Source organism: Apium graveolens, chromosome 3 (genome assembly GCF_009905375.1).
Source record: "Apium graveolens cultivar Ventura chromosome 3, ASM990537v1, whole genome shotgun sequence".
In the NCBI taxonomy this organism is placed as follows: Eukaryota; Viridiplantae; Streptophyta; class Magnoliopsida; order Apiales; family Apiaceae; genus Apium; species Apium graveolens.
Window position 1 is genome coordinate 234,420,188 of NC_133649.1, and position 21,642 is coordinate 234,441,829.

Genomic DNA, 21,642 nt, shown 5'->3' on the forward strand with positions numbered 1-21,642 from the left:
TGTATAAATTATAAAACTGTTTGATAATATTTTATATATGTATATGTGTTGATGTAGACAATTAAAAATAATAATATTTTTAATGAGTTTGGCTGAAAAGTAATTTTTTCCAAAAAATCTGGCTAACGTCTTCAAAAGTAATTACCAAACACCCTTAGTTATTTTCTTTACATTTATTTATAGTATATTTCTCCTAATATTTAAGCATGCCCCTTTTAGATGAATTTATGAAACATAAATAAGACATTCTGTAGTGGTATTACTAAAATGTACAATTAAAGAATACTTGTGAGTTGGGACATCTTCCTAATTAACACATTTAGGTTAAAAAAATTGCAAAAAATTCACCATCAAAAACCCTTTTTTTTGCAAAAAATCTTCACTAGAACTGATTGTTAAGAACAGCTCCAGAACCAGGACCTGTATCTTTTTATGAACAACAAAAAAATCCATATTAAGTGGTGGCTAAATTTGACAGTAGTGTGTGAAATAGTATCAAATAACTGGGACACCATTCTAAAGAGTCCTTTCTTTCAATCTAAAGTACACAAACAAACAAAGGCTTGTACAATGCTAGTTTGCCAACCAAATGTGAAGATGTATCCACCTCTCACCTCTCTATGTAAAACAAGAAAACAACATATTTAGGAATTTTGGAAAATAAAATCACCCCTACTACTGCAGTAGCCTATAACAAACTTGTATATGGATGGATCTCGAGACGGTCTTTGTAATATTTGTTCATCTTTTTCATTATGTTCTGCAATTTACTTGGCTCTCGTCACTCTGATTCGAAAACTGTAATAAACAGCTCATATTTTATACACTTAAGGCTGTTGTAGCCAACCACTACTGCATTCAGGTTGTTATACTCTCGTTGTTCCATGAAGTGTGCACCGGAGGAAGTTGAAACTCATCAGGTTTCAGGGCTAAAGCAAAGTCTGGCAGTGTAGGCGCCGTCTCCATAACCCTATAGTCAGTGCTTGAATAGTTAATACATTTGGCAAGGCATGTTACAACTTAAATATCGTTGGTTATGCTTCTGCATAGTAACATCATCTATATGCTGGGTTGTTCAGAGCTAAAAGTTTGTGTGTGCGCCAATTATGAATGACAGCAATAAAAAGACTTTGTATCAGTAAACTGGAAAATATGTTATGTTTCTGACTCAATAAGCTGACAAATCACTTCAATAATGGTAAAAAACAATAGTAAAAATAAAGGTTGAGATTAAGGTTAAACTCACTTTTCATAAGAGTATAGATCCCGGTTGATTCGCACCTTGCTAGAAGTATCTTTCGGAATTTTTTCAGAGAGAAACTTCATAGTACCCCACAAGGGTGGCGTTCTGCGTCATAAATTATAAGCGAGGACAAGTAAGAACATTACTAATGATGAGCATAAAAACATCCACTCCCCTCCCGAACAACACACACGAAACAAGAGAACATATCACTGCTGTGGATGTCAAACCACTTAGATACAGGTTTACTATAGTGCTACAATTAAAGAATACGTTACGAAATATTGAAATAGAAAAGGTTATTTGGACGCTAGCTAGAGCTTATAAAAGTTCATAGAAGTTAACCAGAGATATATTTGCTTATATTGTATTGAATAGAGAACTTTTGGGTCATGCACCAGATAGCAAATACTAAGCTGATGCTCTGAAAGTCTATAATTATTAATTACACATTTCTTAAGAAAATTCAACTGTTGCAAAAAATCATAATTTGTTGAAGTAGAAATAAATCAGAACCCCTGCTATATACTATCACATAATATTCTTTTTATAATGATAAACGAATAAAATGTACTGAAACTATAATACACACAGCCAACACCAGCATGCATAAGCAATTTTTATTCACTTCCCAAATATATGGACAGCTGAAATTTTAGAGATGGAGACAATTATTAAATATAGCAGTTAAATCATAAATGAGTACTAACACGTTCATTTATAAATTAATATATTGTTACAACAAACAGAACATCTTTTTCTTCCCCTAGTGGGCATCGATAAATTTGGGCAAGTGGAGACCCAAAATCTAGATGAGAGTCAGGAGAAAAGAAATTCAGAATCCGAGAATAATATTACGCCATTAAAATAATTAATTACAATAATTAATTACGAGAGAGTTATATTACATGATAGTAAACTGTGCAATGGAGGTATTTGAACGTACTTCCCATTCCAGTTTTATCCAGGGATGAAGAGAGTGAGAAAGGTCCTTTGGGGGGGGGGGGGGGGTCTTATGATATTGATGTTGTTATTGTTAGTTATAAATACACAAGTTATAATGCCTCGGGCTCTTAAGGGATGGTATACACTTGTACATGGCCCTGTTTTTTTTTATTCTAGAGCCTCTATTCTCCAGTTGCTATGTCTCAAGTTAGATACATATTTCCGTTTTCCTAATTCCAAAATGTGAGTTAGTGTAGTAGTGCAACATCAGAGCTGTAAAATTGCATTCCTAACGTCCCTGTTACCATGATGTCACAACTACTTCACCTCAACTTGATGTTATAAAAGACATGCTGGAATAAAAAAAATGAAAAAGGTCTGCAATAATCAAGTTCATTGTTTAAGATTTTTTTTCTAATTATAAATTAGAGGAAGTACTAATTGTGCACTACGTAAAGGTTAACAAACCTGACAGAAATACTGCCTCTATACCAAAATAAATGACCCTGTGAAGCATTCAGATATTGAAGAAATTCCTTAATCAGGGAAGAAATTACCTTGAAAGTGGAGGAGCCGCATTAAAAGCTTCACAAGTTTTCTTACTTTCTTTAAGATACTCATCAGCTGCTTGCAGAGCAGCTACAGCCATCCCATGTGATTTTTCTGTGTTCCCCTCGTCAAGTATCAACCCGTGGTAATAATATGCGGCCGCCTGGAGGTGTAATCATTGATGTTGATAGTGATCAGGTTGTATATTAAAAATATGAATCAATGTTATGGTAGAATTATAATGACTTCTTGTTATTAACAAAGATGCCCTTAAATATTCATTACATTATTTTTGGTGTAAAAATGGGTTCACAAGCAAAGCTCCCTATGGTTGTATATGTCTAGCTGATGCAAGACAAAGGCTGACCATCTTCAATAATCTTTGAGGCACACAATAGATGAGAGGATCCAATTCTACCCACAATGGGGAAATGTTGATGATCATGAACATGTAACTACAAATTGCACCTAGACACTTTTTTTATTTCAGATGGATGCACAAAATAGTTGCTCCTAAATAACACTTACAAATGCACATGAGGGAATCAATGAAGGTGCAACCATGAGAACAAATGCGTATTCTATTTACACAAAGAAACTGACTTGGTCGATCAGCACCTAATTTAAGCAATTGGCAGATTAAAAAAAAGAGTAATGTTGGCCTCCCAATCTGCCTAAAAAGCGACATTGCATACACATAAATATATTTACAAAAACTGTTTCTTTTATCTTTCACCTTCCTACAGGAGACGAGACACTTAGTAAATCAAATACCTCGCACATGGATACCACAAACCAAAGCATAATTTTGAACCCGTTGAAGAAAGAAGTCAGGTTAAACTTCTGGCGATTGATTTAAAGTAAGTTCAACAACAAAAAGAACAATGATATACCACCATGCCACCAGATGTTCATAGGTAAACATCAGTTTCAACTTTCAAACTCAGTCTGATTCTATAACTATTTTAAAGGACAATCTTGACCAAAATCCCTGCAAGATTCAAATAACTTAATAAGCTTCTAAACATTTGGAGTTACATGTGTTCTTTCTCTCATTTGGGTTCACTATAAGAACCATGTATATTCCCAACCTCCATACACAAATTTCTTATATTCCAATATCTGGCAACATGAACTGAATAAAACCACTATGGTCAAGCAGCAAAAGAAAATTCTTCCAGAATATTTCTCACTTTAGTTGAAGAAAGACTCTAATAAACCGTTATTTACTGTAAAATATGGTTTAAAGTTACGTTGCTGGAATTAAGAATTCAATTAAACCTGATAAGTAATTAGTTTGTCACATTATTATACTTTCGGGCTTCGGCATCATTTGTATCCTTCCTCTGATTTTATACGGCATCAACGACGGATGAGATATACTGCCTCACATCCAGATGTTGAAAGACTGGAACTTTACCAATTCAAAAGACTCTAAGACATAGCTTATTATGGTATCAAAATTCCTATTTGTTCCTTATCATGTTAGTTCCATGTCCACTGTTTAGTTGGTGTACAAGACAATGTGCAATTGGGGGTCATATATATTCATGTCCATTTGAAGTGGAGAAGAAAACATGTGCGCAGATGTGAAAATCTAATAGGGGCATTTATAAAAACAAACCAACACAGTTTAGTGTTCGAGGTTGACATGAAATGATAATTATATATGTGCATAGATATATACACATAATACATATATAGAGAGAAAGGAGACTTACCCTCGCTTCACTGTATTTCCACTTCACAAAGAGCTTATGTTTTTCTCCCCAACCATTTGCCAATGGAATATTCGTGATATTATCATGCGCCTAAAAAGTAAGCAGAAAATGATATTTTCAAATTATCGTTCGGATACATCTCTATTAAAAAACTGAAAGTCATCACATGGACTGCAGAATTTGAACTATAACCAAACTTGGCTGGACTACAGAATCTAGACAGGGGGCAGTAAACAAACAGTTTCAAAACAATCTATTTACCTAGCAATACAAAGAACAGAATGCAAATCAGACTACAGTCATGCACCTACAATGGTTGAAAATATAGGACGTAGACTATGGCTAAGTATCAACATTCCAGTATATCTTATGATAAATCCAATCTTGAAAGGCAGATGAGACTAAATCTATAGAATATTTGTTCTAAATTCAACTGACATGGGTAAGAAATATTATTTAAGAAATCTTCTAATTGTAACTTATTTGGAGTGTCAAAAATCAATTCAAGATATCACATTATGCTGGTGTTCAGGGTTTTAAGGTATATCAGGCTAGAAAATTCACAAAGATATTAAAGAGGTGCTCAATATACACATGAAATGACTGCGATGATAGTGGGAATGAGACTTTATATTAATATGACAAAATTTCAATTTCTTTATCTGAATTTTTTATCACTAAAATAATTCTTCAAAGTTAATGCTTTACAAGCTGCTACCTTTTACTTCTTATTTATCTTTTAATTGATCAATAGTGTACTAGAAGCTTGAATAAGGATGACAAAGAGCCAACTAAATGACCTTTAAAAATTCTGAAGGATTAGGCAATATTAGCGGAAACATCTTATAAAGTTGTATTAATATTAAGAAAAAACAATTACTTTCTTAAAAGTGTGGGTAACTTTTGTTCACCATTGATTATAAATCCTATAGGTTTAGTTTATGCAGGATATGGTAGCACCAACTCATCAGGTATGCATAAAACATTCAACATGTTCCATACCTAATTAGTGTTTGTATATCCTACACATTAAAGGCTATCTAGTTCCACATACTGATTCTATTTGCAGTTCATTCCGTGTTCACTTTCACATTTCCCTCTCTTTCTTGTACACATTGTGGTCTTAGAACTTAAGCAATTTCATTATTTTTATAGCACTGTTTTATTTCATTTTGTCAACTTGTTGGTGAATGTTGAAGAACTGTGATTGCTATTGGTTTTACTTTAAAAATACGAGATCGTGAATTATACAACCTATATTCAGGTTTTTACCTTGGGATTAAGCAGACGATCTCCAACGAGAGACTTAAATTTGCAATTTAGGCTGCTTGTAGAAAACTCTACAGTCCTTTCAGTAAAAACATAAAATGTTGCATTATGCATCAAATAGGACTACGGGAGTCACTATGGGAGTCGGATTCAATATTTGAAATGTATATATACACCTAAAAAGTTTTAACATCCCGAAATTTGAATTTATACTAAATATTGTGAGTATGTCATATGCATTGACTTTCGGAAAAAATGTCTTCACGTGTATAATCTGAAACACATATGTGATGGCATTGTTATATGATATGTTTGCAAGTAAATTATTAAAAGTGCGTATGTGTGGTTTGGCATGTCTAAAGTACACATGTAAGCATACATGAAAATGGATCATACCACTGCACAATATTAATCAAAGAAGAAACGAAGTGTAAAATTGGCAGCTTTAAATATATGTCTGATTGACAAGGTCCAAAATATACCTGCTGCCAGTACTTTACCATTTCACATGCAAGCCTACGCTTCACTGCAAGAGTGGCTTTTGTACTATCAATCGCAAGTCCAAGTTGTATATCAACACCCTAATCGAAATTAAAAACAAATGGATAAATAACCTCATACATACATAAACACATATGGACATAGAATACCAAAATACGCCAGCTGTCTGTACATCATAATTGAAGTACAAATAATATAGTCAATATCCAAGGTTTATATTTAAGGTTTAAAGAGATGATTTTGAGTACCTGTCCTAACGCTTGAAGACAGAGTGCCTGTAGAACACCTTCCGTAAGATCAACTGGTAGATCTCTCCTAAAAGCAGAGAGCCAAATGAGTAAAAAGGCAAGCATCAGGATGGTTAAAAATATGTCTTCTGTTAAAAATAGAAAAATAAAAAGATTTTATTACCAACCTAAGTTCAGGAGGCAACTGCGGTAGAACTTGGTGGATCGCACAATCAAGGTATCCAGCTGCCTTCAAGAAGATATCAATGGAAGATCGCCTGCTTTCTGTAAAATTATATAATCCTCAGAGAAAAATATATACAATGCACAAAAGAACATTGAAATACAATAGAGATGATACTCATGACTGCATATCGACATGTAAAGCAATACTCTGTATACCAAGAGTTTCTTTTACTACAACATGATAAAGAAATAGAAGAGAAACCACAATGTCAACAAAGAAACCTTCTAGGCATCACTATAAGGTCCCACATACAATCTAAAATGCATTACTTCAAAACATTAAAGGCCTTTTTTTACAGTAAAGATAATGTAATTTTCAACAAGGAAACAGTTTCTTTAACAATGGAATAACACACTAGCGTTTCTACATTGACGAACATAAACACTAGCGTTTGTACATGTCTTTAACATTAGGCACAAAGGAACACTTTCTACAAAAAATAATTATCAACCTATGCAAATTACTATATGCATATCCTCCAATTTATACATGAAAATTTTAAATTAGTGCTTGTTCAAATAAAAACATTGATTTAGAAATTGGACCCCTTGTGCTAAAATAGAAGCTAGATCCGCCACTCAGTAAAGCTGTGTTTTGCATAAAAGAATTTTTTTTATTAAAAATAAAAGATGCAGAATACAGTAGATTTGCACTTGCTCACAGAAGCTCGATTTATTGCACATTCACCTGTATAAGTCTAATGTGCATAACATAAATACGATAAAGTGATAATTGTTGCCTACAAGTCTTTATATTTTCCATGCACAGAGAAACCACATACAGGCAGGTCTGTTGTTAAATGAATTGTATGCATTTGTTCAACAACCAAAATTGCTTGTGCACTATAGACAACATCAGGTATCCTTAACAAAAGAAAGAAATGGTGTCTAACATTTTTATAGAAAGATATTTGCTGGTCATTTATTGTATCAAAAGGAAAATCAATAGTTCCTCAAATATTTTAACAGAAATTTGTAATCTTAAAGAAAATCGGGCATATAATCTAATAGAATAAAGACCGAGGGACACAAACCAAATTACTAAATACTTTTCTGCCTATACAGCATCAGACATTAAAATCACTTATGGCCCGTCTGGAAAACTGGATTTCATTTGAAATTCTGAATTTGATCAAATAAGCTGTTTGAGAATTTGGATTTGGATTTCATTTGAAATCCAGGACATTCAAATATTAGTATAAACATGAGAATTTGAAATGACAACTCAAATCTTGTCATTTGAAATTCCTCATTTGAAATGAAATGCAAGTTTCTAAATGCCCTCTTATAGAATTTTCAGAAGCCAAAAAGTTTGCTTTATATGTTTTAGTTTCAGATTCACACTTTTAGAGATGGATGTGAATGTAGGAAATCCAAGTACATTAGAGCGGTTACAAGCACTTGCAATTTCCAGGCATTAATATAGTACAATAAAATCACCCACCTTCAGAAACTTTTGGTTGATGTCCATCACTTGATGTTCTGGGAAGAAGCAGCAAGTTAGCTTGTGAGAATAGCAATGCTGCCATTAAGTGCAAAACTGACAATACTTCGTACCAGGCACTGAACATTGGTGTTTCCTACCAGTTGAATAATACCCAAGTAGGTAAGGATTCTCTCTTAAAGAAAAGAGAGAGATAGATATAATTATGTGAAGAAGTAGAAAATTCACCTCTACTTCATCCTCCTGATTGACCCAAACAAATTGTGCCTTGTGTTGTAATGATGTCCCTACACATAAAGACAAACGGGAAATTAGTACAAGCAGTTATAGGAGCTGCATTCCAGCAACATTTCAGAAATGGTATACTGTTTAAGATTTACCTGCTTTGACCAATCCCATAAGGACTGGCAGATAATCATCTAGAGCCTGAATAAGATCTCCTAGTGTTGATCCTCCTGCAGGTGACCGTAGATGTCAATATAAGTCATACCTGTAACACCGCAACCCAAAGTGTCTAAAATTTACCATGCTGAGTGGCACTTCTTCTCTTTGTTCTCGTGATTGCTGGACCTTCTTGCCCAGCCATTACGACTACTCGGGTTCTAAGAGCTGATAAGCGTTCCACCAAGTTTTTTGACAAGTTGTTACCTAGTGACTGAGAAAAATCTACAGGCTTAGGAATTCTTAATCCAGGAACAAAAACCGTTACTTCACCAATATTGACTGGCCTTCGCCTGTTTTCACTTGAATGCTTTGAGGTAGACGCAAAGCATCCCATATTTTATAAGGTGGCTTCCTCTGTTCACAAACCTAGATTACAAAATTGAGAGATTAGAGAACAAAGAGTAATGCGTACCAGGATACCAGTTGCAAAGAGAGTACACAAATATCTTCAATTATATAGTTCTTTTGTATTGATTTACAAATGATAGAATTAAGTAACTACATGCAAAACTTATAACTACATCTCCCGCAAAATAAAACATATGAATAGCACAACACCACATAATTAGCAATCACATAATGAACAGCAGAAAATAAGCAATACTGCTAAATTTTTCCATCATCGCCACTGATATCAGAAGACACACCATTCCCTACATGGCAAGTGCATAAAATTCTTGCAATTGACTTTTTCTAGAGGACATTAGTCATATGGTACAGTCAATAGGCTTTTCACCTTTATTAACTTTAAAAAAGGTGAGTCCATTTCCTGGAGTTAATGTAAGTTCTGCGTGCATCTTACACTCATCAAACCATATTTCCGAGCCGGACATATAGGTACTTACGGTTTTGGCCAAGTCATAAATAGGTGAATCTGAGTACCGATCCACCAACAAAGTAGAAGGAAAAGTCACGAGGAACTAGGAGTAGATTAACTTATTGAACCATCTTTGTTTCCTCTAATAGAAAAAGACTGATCTTGTACATAACATAAACAAAAAGGAAAAAGAAGAAAACCAAAAAAGGGAGACAGAGAGATTGAAAAAGCTCACCTTAGACTTTATTCATGGATTATCAGCAAATCAATTAATTTTGATAAGCTTCTGCATAATAAACAAATTCATGAGTGACTGTGACACAACAAAAACAAAAGCTCAATGATCATCAAAGCTTGCTCTTTTCTTTCATCAACTCGATGCATAATAACAAGAAAAGCTCATGATCATACATTCATATTAATTAAAAAATACCTCAAAAGAATTCAACTCATGAACAATCAAACAAAAAGAAAAAAAAAACAGAATTAAATAGCAATCAATTAAAAATCAAACCTTGAGCAGAACAGAGGATCCACAATCACCCATCAAGAAAGTCAAAACCAAAATCAAACCCTGCAAACAAAACACACAAAAAATGCAGTTTTAATCAATACCCAGATCAAAAAAATCAAGATTTTAGAATTTAGGGAATTCTTGAAAAGTAAAATGGCCATAATCTTACCAAACCCCACAAGCTAGATATTAAAAATTAATTGCTGTAGGATGTGGGAAAGATTTGGAAAGAGGAGAGAGACACTTGCAAGGTTTAAATTGAGTGGAATTGTTGATAAGCAATACAAAAATTGAAGCTTTAGCTTTAGAGAGAGAAAATATATATAGATACAGAGAAAGAGAGAATGTTGTTTGTTTTGTAAGTAATAATATACTTAAACAACTATTAATATTAGGTAGCTTGCTTGCTTTCATGCTTTGAATATTACTACTCCTCTTCTCCATTATTTATTGTAATAAAATCATATTTGTTTTCTTGGGTAAAATTTTTAAGGGTTTTTGACAAGAAAAACACTCGTTTTTATGAGTTGTTCGGTTTATATTTTTTGAAATATTTGTATATATAGGGGTTATTATAATTATTACAAGAAAACTAGTTACAGCTCATGGAAATACTAAAAAAAAATCAATTATAATTACTATTATATTTGATATTGTTTTATTATAAACAATAATTTTTAATATGTTGTTCTAGATTTGAAACTTATCTTTCCTATAGAATATAAATTTTAATTATATATAAAATTTTCATCAATTTAATTTAAAATATTCAACCTGCAACAACTTTTCAATATTAATCTTAATCATATAATACTATAAAATTTAGTAATCAAAATTATAGGCATTATGTTAAACAAATACTACTCTCTTAGTGTCATTCGAATGAATACTATACACTTTCAATTCAATATAATTTACTTTACAGGTGTCCCTCCTAATTATATATATTTTAAAAATTACTAAAAATAATAAAATTTTATAATATAAAAATTAACTAGCATCCATCATTTTATATATTAGATATTAATTAATTTTAACTTTTCTCACTTTTTTACCTTTTCTCATTCAATTATGATTTTTATTAACCTTCCTATCCAAACAACAATAAGTCTCGGTTGGACTTAGACGTGATGGAGTACAAAATAATATTAAAAAATATTTTCCATTAATTCTAAAACATATATTATTATTAACATATTTAGTTAAAATCTAACCTTGTGATTGGAAATATTTAATAAAAATAAGTAAAATTACAAACTCTCAAATAATTTTTTATTTGAGTAGATCATTTTTTAACGGAAAATAAATATTCAGTATCTAATATTAATATTTTATAAGAAAATAATATCATTATAAAATTAATAATTTATACAACATAACATATGTAAATTTTTTTAACAGTATTTCACCTAATCTTTAGATACTTGGTGTTGGAGCATTAGAAATTTTATTAAATTTAATTACGAGATGCTCTAATAACAAATTTTTTCATAAAAATTCCAAGGCCCGTGGCATTATCTATTGTGTAAATATATCACATGGATAAAATTGTCAAGCAAAAGTTTTAATATTTAAAAAAAATATCAACTGAAAATATTTTTTACTTGTCAATATATTTAACAGAACAAAATGATATGACAATTAGAAGTTAAAATTAATTACTATTTTATTAAATAGATACGTATTTTAGCATAATATTTTTTTGATAATGCCTCTGTATACATATTTATTTTAAAATAAAAATTTATTGCAAATAAGCCTTTTTAATTTTTTATGTGATTTTATATTTTTAAAATCAATTCTATTTAAGATACCTTCATTGACTGCAAGAACTTTAGTTTCGAAAAAAATTGATAAAATGTTTTTTTGGAAAGAAAAGTTTGAAAAAAAAAATATTCCTTTAATATTTTTTTTTCAAAAATAAACAATTATTTTTCAAAAAAAAATTCAGTGAAATTTTTTCATGATACATGAAGTGGTTAATTATTATTAATTTCAGTGGTTCTTTAAAGAAATGCACGTGTATATGTATGTGCATATGTATGTAAGAGTAGTTAAATGGCGACGAACAAAGCCTTTTTGAAAGGGTTAAGGTCTTCATCTTTCGTTCTCTCTTTTGAGACATTGAGATCTACTTGGGATTTGCAGATATTGTAGAACGGTCCAAGAGCATACAATAAACACTAACTCTCAAGTTTAAGTTTGGTGCATTTTGATTGGTTCTCTAATCATAAATATTAATGGACCCCTGTATCTACAACAACTTCACCACTAAAAATACACCAAACTCATAAATAAAATTTAATGTATTATGTGCCCGTAATCACATATTAGAAAGACCGATTATACAGTACACCCCCATGCAGTTTTCATGAAGAAAATGAAGCATCGTTTATAGTGTCCGGACGAGTACCCCGCGTGTATTTGGGGTCCAGATTTAAAAACCAACGTCACATATTACGTCCCCCCTAAATACACGTATATTTTAATTTTAATCAAACTTTAATCAAAAATTATATTTATAGTTGAAAAGCCTAATAAAAAATATTATTAAACAGTATATTTAATCTATTTTAAAATTTATTTTTTAATTTTAAAAATAATTATTTATTTATTTTTTAATATTAATTTAAAAATTTATTAATTTAACTTCTAAAAAATCAAAATAGATATATAATTAGAAATATATGGGGTATTTTATAAAAATAATCCTATTTTTTTACTAATTTGATTTATATGCAAAGTTTTGAATATATGTTCTAATAAATCTCGGGGTGAGTTAATAAATCTCGGGGTGAGTGAGAATCGAACATAAATCGGGGATGACAAAAAATAAGTTATTAGCCACTTAGTTATCTCATTGCGCTCCAAAAATAAGCCTATTTATTTATACTCATATTATATGTTAAAATTGCAGCAAAACCGCGCTTTCGGGGACGATTAAAATGTTAGCAACAAATTAATGATAATAAATTTGATCAGCTTATATCATTTTTATTCGAAATCGCAATTCAACGTATTACATTAGCATGTAATTTTGAGAAAAGCTCTCATCACTTTTCCAATTTTGCTTTCTAAAATAATCTACCGTCTCGTTACGAGTCAATTTATACGTAGACAGACCACTTATGTTTTATAACTAAAATCTTACATCAAAATATTATTAAATATATTATATTTTAAATTATATTTTACAAATATTATTATTTTATTCAAAATCTTGAACGTCATACATATACTGCATGTTAAACATTATAAAATGTAAAACATTACAAAACGGAGAACATTACAAAATATTTTATTCAACGAAACAGTTATAATTTGCTGAATATTTGTTCAAATTGCAGAACATACACATTATACTTATTAAAATTAAATAAGTTTCAATAATTTTAATGAATTAGTGATATTTGTACGACATGCTTCACAAAATAATATATTTCATAGTATTTTGATTGTTGAACATAGGTGATGTCCAGGGACATAAAAAGGTGATCTTCATATAACTTTCCTCCCCTCGTTATTGTTTTTATCTTGATTTTTGTGAAAATACTTATTTTTGAGTGATATGTGTTTTCTGTATTTAATTTTTGAGTTATTTTATTTATCCTTCGTGAGAATAAGTATGTATGATATATTTTGAAGTTGTTTTTAATTAAAAATGATTTAATGATGTATTGAGTAGAGCGGTCAATTTGGTACACGAACGACATGAAAAATATGGATATGAGTTTTAATTTTTGGTACACAAAACACGAATGTACACGAACACGAAATTACACGATAGATTTTATGTCAGATATGGGTTTCAATTTAGGTAGATGTTAGGTATGAATACAACACAGAGGGTGTGAATGTGTTTTGGCTTAAATGTTTGATTTTTGATCGACTTAGGATTTAGCAGTTGTTTTTTATCAATGATTTAGTAGAATAGATGTTAAACATAAATAACTGTGCAAATATGTAAAACAAAGATCTTCAAAACTCACTTAATTTTATATTAAAAATCAAGCAGTGTTTTGCTACAAAATCTCTAAGTTCTTATTTTAGAACTTAGCTTCTTTCTTGAGAGAGGATACACAATTTTCTATTTTGATTGTTCTACTTAACTAGAGGACCAGTGTTAACTTTATAACTCAGTTAACTGCTGGTTTACACAGTGGATAATAAACATGCTATTAGCTTTTCTAAACTGTCACTTGTCATTTCTATTTATAGAAAAGCAAATCTTCCGTTTCTAGCATAGCATATCTTAAGCATCCCGTGTTTACTTTAATCTCCTCTGTCAGTTAATCTTTGTCATTGATCTTGCACATCTCTCAAGCTGCTTTTTGTAGACTTATCAATCCAGCTATGTGAATTGTTTGTTGATCTGCAACCTTGGATATTAAACTGTTCTGCAATTCTGTACTTAGAGAAATTTCTTCACTTCGAGATCTCCAATTAAGCTGTAGAGAACTCGACATCTCGATAGGCATGTTGGCTTGTCGATATCTCTGAAACTTCATTGTTGCCTTGACTTATCGACAACTCTGAGTTCTCTAGTGAATTTTGGTTTATCGATAACTCAGAGTTCTCTAATGGACTTTGGTTTATCGATAACTCAGAGTTCTCTAATGAATGTATACTTGTCGATATCTCTGAGTTCTCGAATGGGTATCTGACTTATCGATATCTCCAATAGCATTTCCTGAGTTCTCGATAGACAGTTCATGGGTTCTCGATAGGCAATTCATGAGTTCTCGATAGGCAATTCCTGAGTTCTTGAATGACTTCTCTATAACACTAATTATGTGACTTGTAGAGATCTTGACTTAGAATGTTTTACACCAAACAGATTTATTCAACTCCAAGCTTCTTCATAATTCTTCTGAGGCATGATCTTCTTGATCTTCTTCCAGATAGAATTCTTAGGTTTGACACTGTTTAGAGAAAAATGCTCCAGTCTGGTCCATTTACATTTTACAGACATTAAGTGTTACAAGTATGAATTACAGATTAAGGTTACAATACAACTAATCTCAGGGTTGTCAGTGTGACTTAGTCTTGTTATGATATAGGCATGTCTTGCACAACAATCTCCCCCAATTTGTGAGAAGATTGCTTATCACAAATTCATGCCTATTAACAAGACTAACCCCAAGTTAAAGAATGAAAATAAGATAATACAAAAGATGATACAACACTTGTACATTGGACATTTGACAGTTTACAATAATTAAGTAAAGACTGAGCTGTCTGATTCTTTCTCAATTATGCTCTTAATTTCATAAGTATTTCCAATTCTTCTAGGATGGGGGTGTCAGTTAGAGCCTCTATTAGTTTCAGCAAATCTGGCTTAGGATATCTAGCTAACATCCCTATCATGTAACTTGATAAAGAGCCAGCTTTTATATTCAGAAATCTTCCATCCTTTGATATTCTTCTCTTGCCTGATGCCTTCAATTCTTCTGATCTTCTGATATACTCAGATCATAGATGTTGATGACATTATTAGCTCTAGTAATCTTTGACATCATCTACTATATATTACAATCTCCCCCAACTTGTTCATTATGAAATTATGCACAAGTTCTGATTGATGATGTCAAAACTTTATCCAAATGCAGAAACCAAAACCAATCTTCCCATCAGGTCTTCTTTTGTTGAGTTGTATTTAGATTTATTCAACATCCATTAGCTGTTTTGGCATTTAGATATATTCTCCCCCTTTTTGACATTATCTCTAGGAAGAAAAATCCAGCTAAATGCACATTGTTCAAGCTGCTGTCATTGTCCATTTGGAATACTGTCTGCAGCTTCAAGCTTCATCGAGATTCATGGTGATGAATTTTAAAAAAAAAGTTTCACTTAGATTTGCAGAAAAAGTCTGTTAGTGATAAAAGTCCTAAGCTCTCTGTTCCTTTGAATAAGTAGTCTCACCAATTCTCACTGCACTAGTCTCATGACTTTTGAGAGTCAGAGTTCCCTCACAAGGATTACTAAATCCATACATTCATCTACCTCTCCTTTTGCCAAGAAGGATCATGCCTTCTCTTAATTTTGTTTTGTTTTTCACTCAATCTTTTCTCTTATTCTCACATGAAAGGCTCAAATGTTGTTTGACCTACAGAAATAAGAGGTGGCTGAGAAGAGGTAATATGTGATCATATGATTAGAGGAAGACCATATAGGGCTAATCATACTCATTTCACCAGAAAAATGAGTGCATAAGCAACTATGACTGGGGTCACAGTTTGACTCACAGATTGCTCTGTGGTTGTGACAGTTTGTTGTTCACCACATGTAGTAGGAACCTCCATTGGAATTGGAGAGGAGTTGACTGGGTTACTGTCATGTACACCAGCCTCAAACCTTTGTGCACCTTGCAGAGCACTTTCACATAAATGTGATAAGATTGCCCTTCTTATGATATTGTCATAGGAAATTGTTCTTCTAGTTTTGGCTGCTAAGACAGCTTCTGCTAGAGTTATGAGGGGAGTTGTTCCTTCTTGAGGAACCTCCAATTGAATTGGAGAGGATTTAGATAGCTCCCCCTCAGGAGTACTACCCTCAAACCTTTCAGTCTGTGAAGACTATTTGTGCACATGAAGGTGCAAGAGAAACACTCATGAAATATTCAGTAAACTGATAAACTTTCATGTTTGGTGGATTCTTTTCTCAAACAACAGAACAATCTGAAGATCATCATGAAATTGTTGTCCTTTTGTAAAACAGGTGGCTTTTGAGAGTCACCTGAGTGGGATTGTGTTTGAGTTTGTGTTTGTGATGTTGTGCCTGGGTAAACCACAGTTTGGTTTTGAATTGTTTTAGCTGCAGTTTTAGCACTAATACCTGTGAATTGATTATTTGAATTCCCTGTTGATGTCTTGTGTTAGACCTGTAATGCATTGAACAACTGTCTCTTTTTGGAGTTCATTAGACAAATACATTGCAAGATATATTGGTTGAAAGCATTTTTGCAGAGAAGACAAAATTTAATATAGATATGAGCACATAGTAATTATTACACAAACAAAAGATTTCAAGACAAGAATCAGAACTTTCAGACAAGAATCGGAACTTTCATTTAAAAATACATAGTACATTAAGACATAGATTTAACAAGTAAATCCTAATCCTAACTACTTTAATTCAGACTCCTTCTTCTCGGCCTCCAACCTCCTTGCCCTGCGATGGTAAGCTCTGGACATGGAGTGTGCAAGATAGATGATCCTCTCCTACAACTCCAAAGCAGCAAGGCATTGCTGCTCAGCCACCCTGGTTCGTCTCTCCTGCTCGAAAGAGGCTTCCATCTCAAATAAAAGAATGTTGATTTGATCATTCCACGAGAGTTCGTAAGAGACCTCAAGTGGAATATCAAAGGGGCTGTAAACAATCCCCTTGAGATGGACACGAAGTCCGATAGGATCAAAATACACTAGATCATCATCCAAATGATGGACCGGTTGATAAGCTCCATTAACAAGTCTGTAGAAGACTGGGGCATCCATTTGAATGAGAGAGAGAGATAAACAGGAGGTGAGTTTGAAATTTGATGTTTGTTGAGAGTAGGAGAGTGGTGAGTGATAAAGAGTGAAGCGTTTTAATTTATAGAGGGAGTAAAGATAGAAACCAAGAGACTCTTGAGTTGCCCGAATAATAGGAGTAATAATCACATAAGCCTACTAGACAACTAGAAATGACTAGTGACTGTTCCCCATGCAAGTACTCGAGAATATTAGTTTATTTTAAAGAGTAACTATTCCCCATGCAAATAAGCACGTACTTCCTACACAAAAAGTAATCAGATAAATTTATCACTATCAGCATACTCAAAACAACACAAATAATATACTAGTCTACTAACATTGGACTAACAGATTTCCACGTAAGCAAGAAATCATATAAACATGTAAATGTGTCAATAAGTCAGAAAAATTTAGAGACAAAGTATGTCAAAAGTATTTTTATGAACATGATTTATGAATTAAATTTGTTCAGTTTTTCATACTTTTTGTTTCTTTTGATCTGTTATTTATTAAGTTCATATACTGAATATATGAAGTAATAAATATTCAGTTTAATTAGAATTTTGAGAAATTCCAAGTTAAGATTAATGGAGAAGTCTGGGTATTTATATAAAAAGTAAAATACTTATCGATAAGTCAAATAAACGTTTGATATTAAACTTATCGATAAGTAATTTTGAATATGAAAAAGGTATATTCGAGAAGTCAAATGACTTATCGAGAACTCTGATAAATGCCCAGTTTGTCCAAAAAGGATTGAAATAATTCTAATTTATTTGAATTAAATCAAATCGAAATCAGAATAAATTTTCCAAAAGTATTTATCTAAAATAATTCATTGAATTAAATTATTTTAGTACTGAGTTATTGATAAGTCTCAAAATATCCTTGTCGAGAACTCTGTGAGTTAACACTATTAGAGAACTCTACATGGTCTTATCGATAAGTCATAATAGAGCTTATCGAGAAGTCATTCGAGAAGTCTGTAAATAGACTTGTCGAGGACTCACTCGACAACTCTAAAATGACTTGTCGATAAGTCATTTTGACTTATCGAGAACTCAGTTCTCTATACCTTTGAGTACTTTAATTTTGTCTTGTGTTAATTTTACACATTTAAGATGTAAATTAAGAACTAAGTAGTTTACTTAGAATTTTGAAATATTCTAAGTTAATTATGAGTTTTTAAGAAAGATAAATATACAGAGATTCTGAAATATTTATAATTCATATTTCAGTTAATTTCCAATTAAATCAAACTAGGTTGATTTATTAGAAATTAATCTGCTGCAACACATTAGCTGAGTTCTTGCCTTAAGATGAAGAATTGAGCATTCCAATTTCACTCACAAGTCTAGTGAAGGTTGCTTCATCCAAAGGTTTAGTAAAAATGTCAGCTAATTATTTTTCTGTTGGAACAAAAATGAGCTCAATGGTACCATTTGCAGCATGTTCCCTGATAAAATGATATCAAACATCAATGTGCTTTGTTCTAGAATGATTAACTGGATTAGCTACTATAGATATGGCACTAGTATTGTCACACATAATAGGAATTTTGTGTAACACTAGACCATAGTCCATTAGCTGATTTCTAATCCAAAGCACCTGAGCACAACAACTTCTAGCAGCTATATATTCAGCCTCAGCCGTGGAAGTTGACACAGATTGTTGTTTCTTACTATACCAGGATACAAGTCTTTGACCAAGAAATTGACAGCTTCCACTAGTACTTTTCCTATCAACCCTGCATCCAGCAAAATTTGCATCTGTGTGTCCAACAACTTCAAAACCAGTTCCCTTAGGATACCATAATCCCAAGTTAGGAGTTCCCTTTAAGTATCTGAAAATCCTTTTTACCTCCATCAAATGTGATTCCTTTGGATTGGCTTGAAATCTGGCACATAGACAAGTAGCAAACATGATGTCTGGTCTACTAGCAGTCAAATAAAGCAATGATCCAAACATCCCTATGTAGCTTGAAATATCCACACTCTTGCCTTTCTTGTCTTCATCCAACTTGGTTGCAGTAGACATTGGTGTAGATGCAGGTGAGTTATCCACCATACCAAATTTCTTCAATAAGTCATTCACATATTTGGTTTGGCTGATGAAAATACCATCACTTCTTTGACTAACTTGAAGGCCAAGGAAGTAACTCAATTCTCCCATCATGCTCATTTCATACTCACTCTTCATTAGCCTAGAGAATCTTTGACATAGCTTTTCATTAGTAGATCCAAAGATGATATCATCCACATAGATTTGAACTAGGATCATATCTTCACCATGCTTCTTGTAGAAGAGAGTCTTATCAATAGTACCTCTGGTAAAATCATGTTTGAGTAGAAATACTAACAGTGTGTTATACCAGGCTCTAGGTGCCTGTTTCAGTCCATATAGAGCCTTGAGTAATTTGTAAACAAAGTTAAGGAATTCTGGATCTTCAAAGTCAGGTGGTTGTTGCACATAAACTTCTTCTTCTAGTTCACCATTAAGAAAAGCACTCTTGACATCCATTTGATACACCTTGAAATTTGAGTGTGCAGCAAAGGCCAGAAAAATTCTTATTGCTTCTAGTCTTGCAACAGGAGCAAAAGTCTCATCATAGTCAATTCCCTCTTCTTGTGAGTAGCCTTTAGCAACCAACCTTGCTTTGTTTCTAGTAACAATTCCATTTTCATCCATTTTGTTATTATGCTTCTATTCTTTGGTGCAGGAACTAATTTCCAGACTTTGTTTCTCTCAAACTGATTCAGCTCCTCCTGCATAGCACATATCCAATCAGGATCCAATAGGGCTTCTTCAGTTTTCTTGGGCTCTACTTGAGATAGAAAACATGCATATACGCATTCATTAGCAATTGCACTTCTAGTTCTCACACCAGCCGAGGGATCACCAATAATGGCTTCTACAGTATGACTCTTATCCCACTTTCTAGTGTGTGTCGGTTGACTAGTGCCTTCATCATTTTCTTCAGTATTACCATGACTGTCATTTCCATTCTCTTCTTCTCCCCCTGAGTTTGTGCCATCAAATTCAGGTGTCTGAAGAGAGCTTTCATTCCCATGATTTTATTCAGAGGTCTCTTCATATGTCACTTGTTGTGCCACAACTCCATCTTCCTCATCAGAATCACTATCAATGGTTAGATTTTCAAATGCAAGGGCTTCAACATCATTTACATCAAGGCATTCCAAGCCTGGACACTTGTCATCATCAAATGTCACATCTGTGCTTTCCATAATTTTCTTTTGATCAATCACATAAACTTTGTAGGCTGTTCTTTCCAATGAATATCCCAGAAAAATTGCTTCAAAAACTTTAGAGTCAAATTTTCCTACATATTCAGAGTTTTCTTTTAGAATATAACACTTGCTTCCAAACACATGTAGATGTTTCACTGTAGGCTTCCTGTTAGACATGATTGAGTAAGGTGATTTGCCATGAGCTCTGTTTATGAGATATCTGTTTTGAGTGTAGCATGCAGTATTAACAGCCTCTTCCCAGAAACTGGTTGGCAACTGAGCATCTTGTAGCAAGGTTCTAGCAGCTTCAACCAATATTCTATTTTTCCTCTCAACTACTCCATTCTGTTGAGGTGTTCTAACTGCTGAAAATTCTTGAACAATACCTTTGCTTTTGCAAAATTCACTTAATGTTGAATTTCTGAATTCTGTTTCATTATCACTCCTCAATCTTTTCACACTAACTTTTCCTTCAGCTTGCTTCTCAATTTTCTTGATGTGCTCAATTATAATGTTTGGAGTTTCATCTTTAGAGTACATGAACTCAACCCAAGTGAATCTTGAAAAATCATCAACCATGACAAGGGCATATTTGTTCCTTGAAATGGACAAGACATTTACTGGCCCAAACAAGTCCATGTGAATAAGTTGCAGATGTGCACTTATGGAATTCACAGATTTTGACTTATGACTTGTTCTTTTCATCTTTCTTTTCTGACAAGCTTCACAAACTTCCAGTTGAACAAATTTCAGATTGGGCATGTGTCTCACAAGCTCATTCTTGACTAAGGTGTTGATTGCTTTGAAATTCAGGTGAGATAGCTTCTTATGCCATAATTTGCTTTGCTCTTCTGATGCCTTGGTGTAGAAACAACACATTCTATCCTTATTTGTTGAGTCTAAGTCTGCAACAAACAAGCTTCCATTTCTTACTCCTTTAAGAGCAATTTCACCAGTCTTTTT

The 21,642-nt window shown here is 32.6% G+C and overlaps 1 protein-coding gene across 1 annotated transcript; it reads right to left on the reverse strand.

Annotated features, from left to right (window-relative positions):
* Positions 1–495: 495 nt before the first annotated feature.
* LOC141713181 (uncharacterized) lies at positions 496–10,277 on the reverse strand. Its single transcript, XM_074516472.1, has 14 exons — positions 10,090–10,277; positions 9,921–9,980; positions 9,642–9,692; positions 8,671–8,955; positions 8,526–8,600; positions 8,374–8,432; positions 8,146–8,281; positions 6,644–6,740; positions 6,477–6,543; positions 6,210–6,308; positions 4,459–4,548; positions 2,746–2,900; positions 1,247–1,348; positions 496–970 (listed from the first exon to the last, which is right to left on the reverse strand). The coding sequence occupies exons 4-14, from the start codon at positions 8,921–8,923 to the stop codon at positions 859–861; spliced, it is 1,245 nt and encodes a 414-aa protein (XP_074372573.1). The 5' UTR covers positions 8,924–8,955; positions 9,642–9,692; positions 9,921–9,980; positions 10,090–10,277; the 3' UTR covers positions 496–858.
* Between the last annotated feature and the right edge of the window lie 11,365 nt (positions 10,278–21,642).

Excerpts from the sequence above, each read along its gene's own strand:
- LOC141713181 (XM_074516472.1), bottom strand. The coding sequence starts at position 8,923 with ATGGGATGCTTTGCGTCTACCTCAAAGCATTCAAGTGAAAACAGGCGA. Across the intron at positions 6,741-8,145 it reads TCAACCAAAAGTTTCTGAAG|AAAGCAGGCGATCTTCCATT; the intron begins GTGGGTGATTTT and ends ATAATTTTACAG. Across the intron at positions 6,544-6,643 it reads CAGTTGCCTCCTGAACTTAG|GAGAGATCTACCAGTTGATC; the intron begins GTTGGTAATAAA and ends CTCTGCTTTTAG.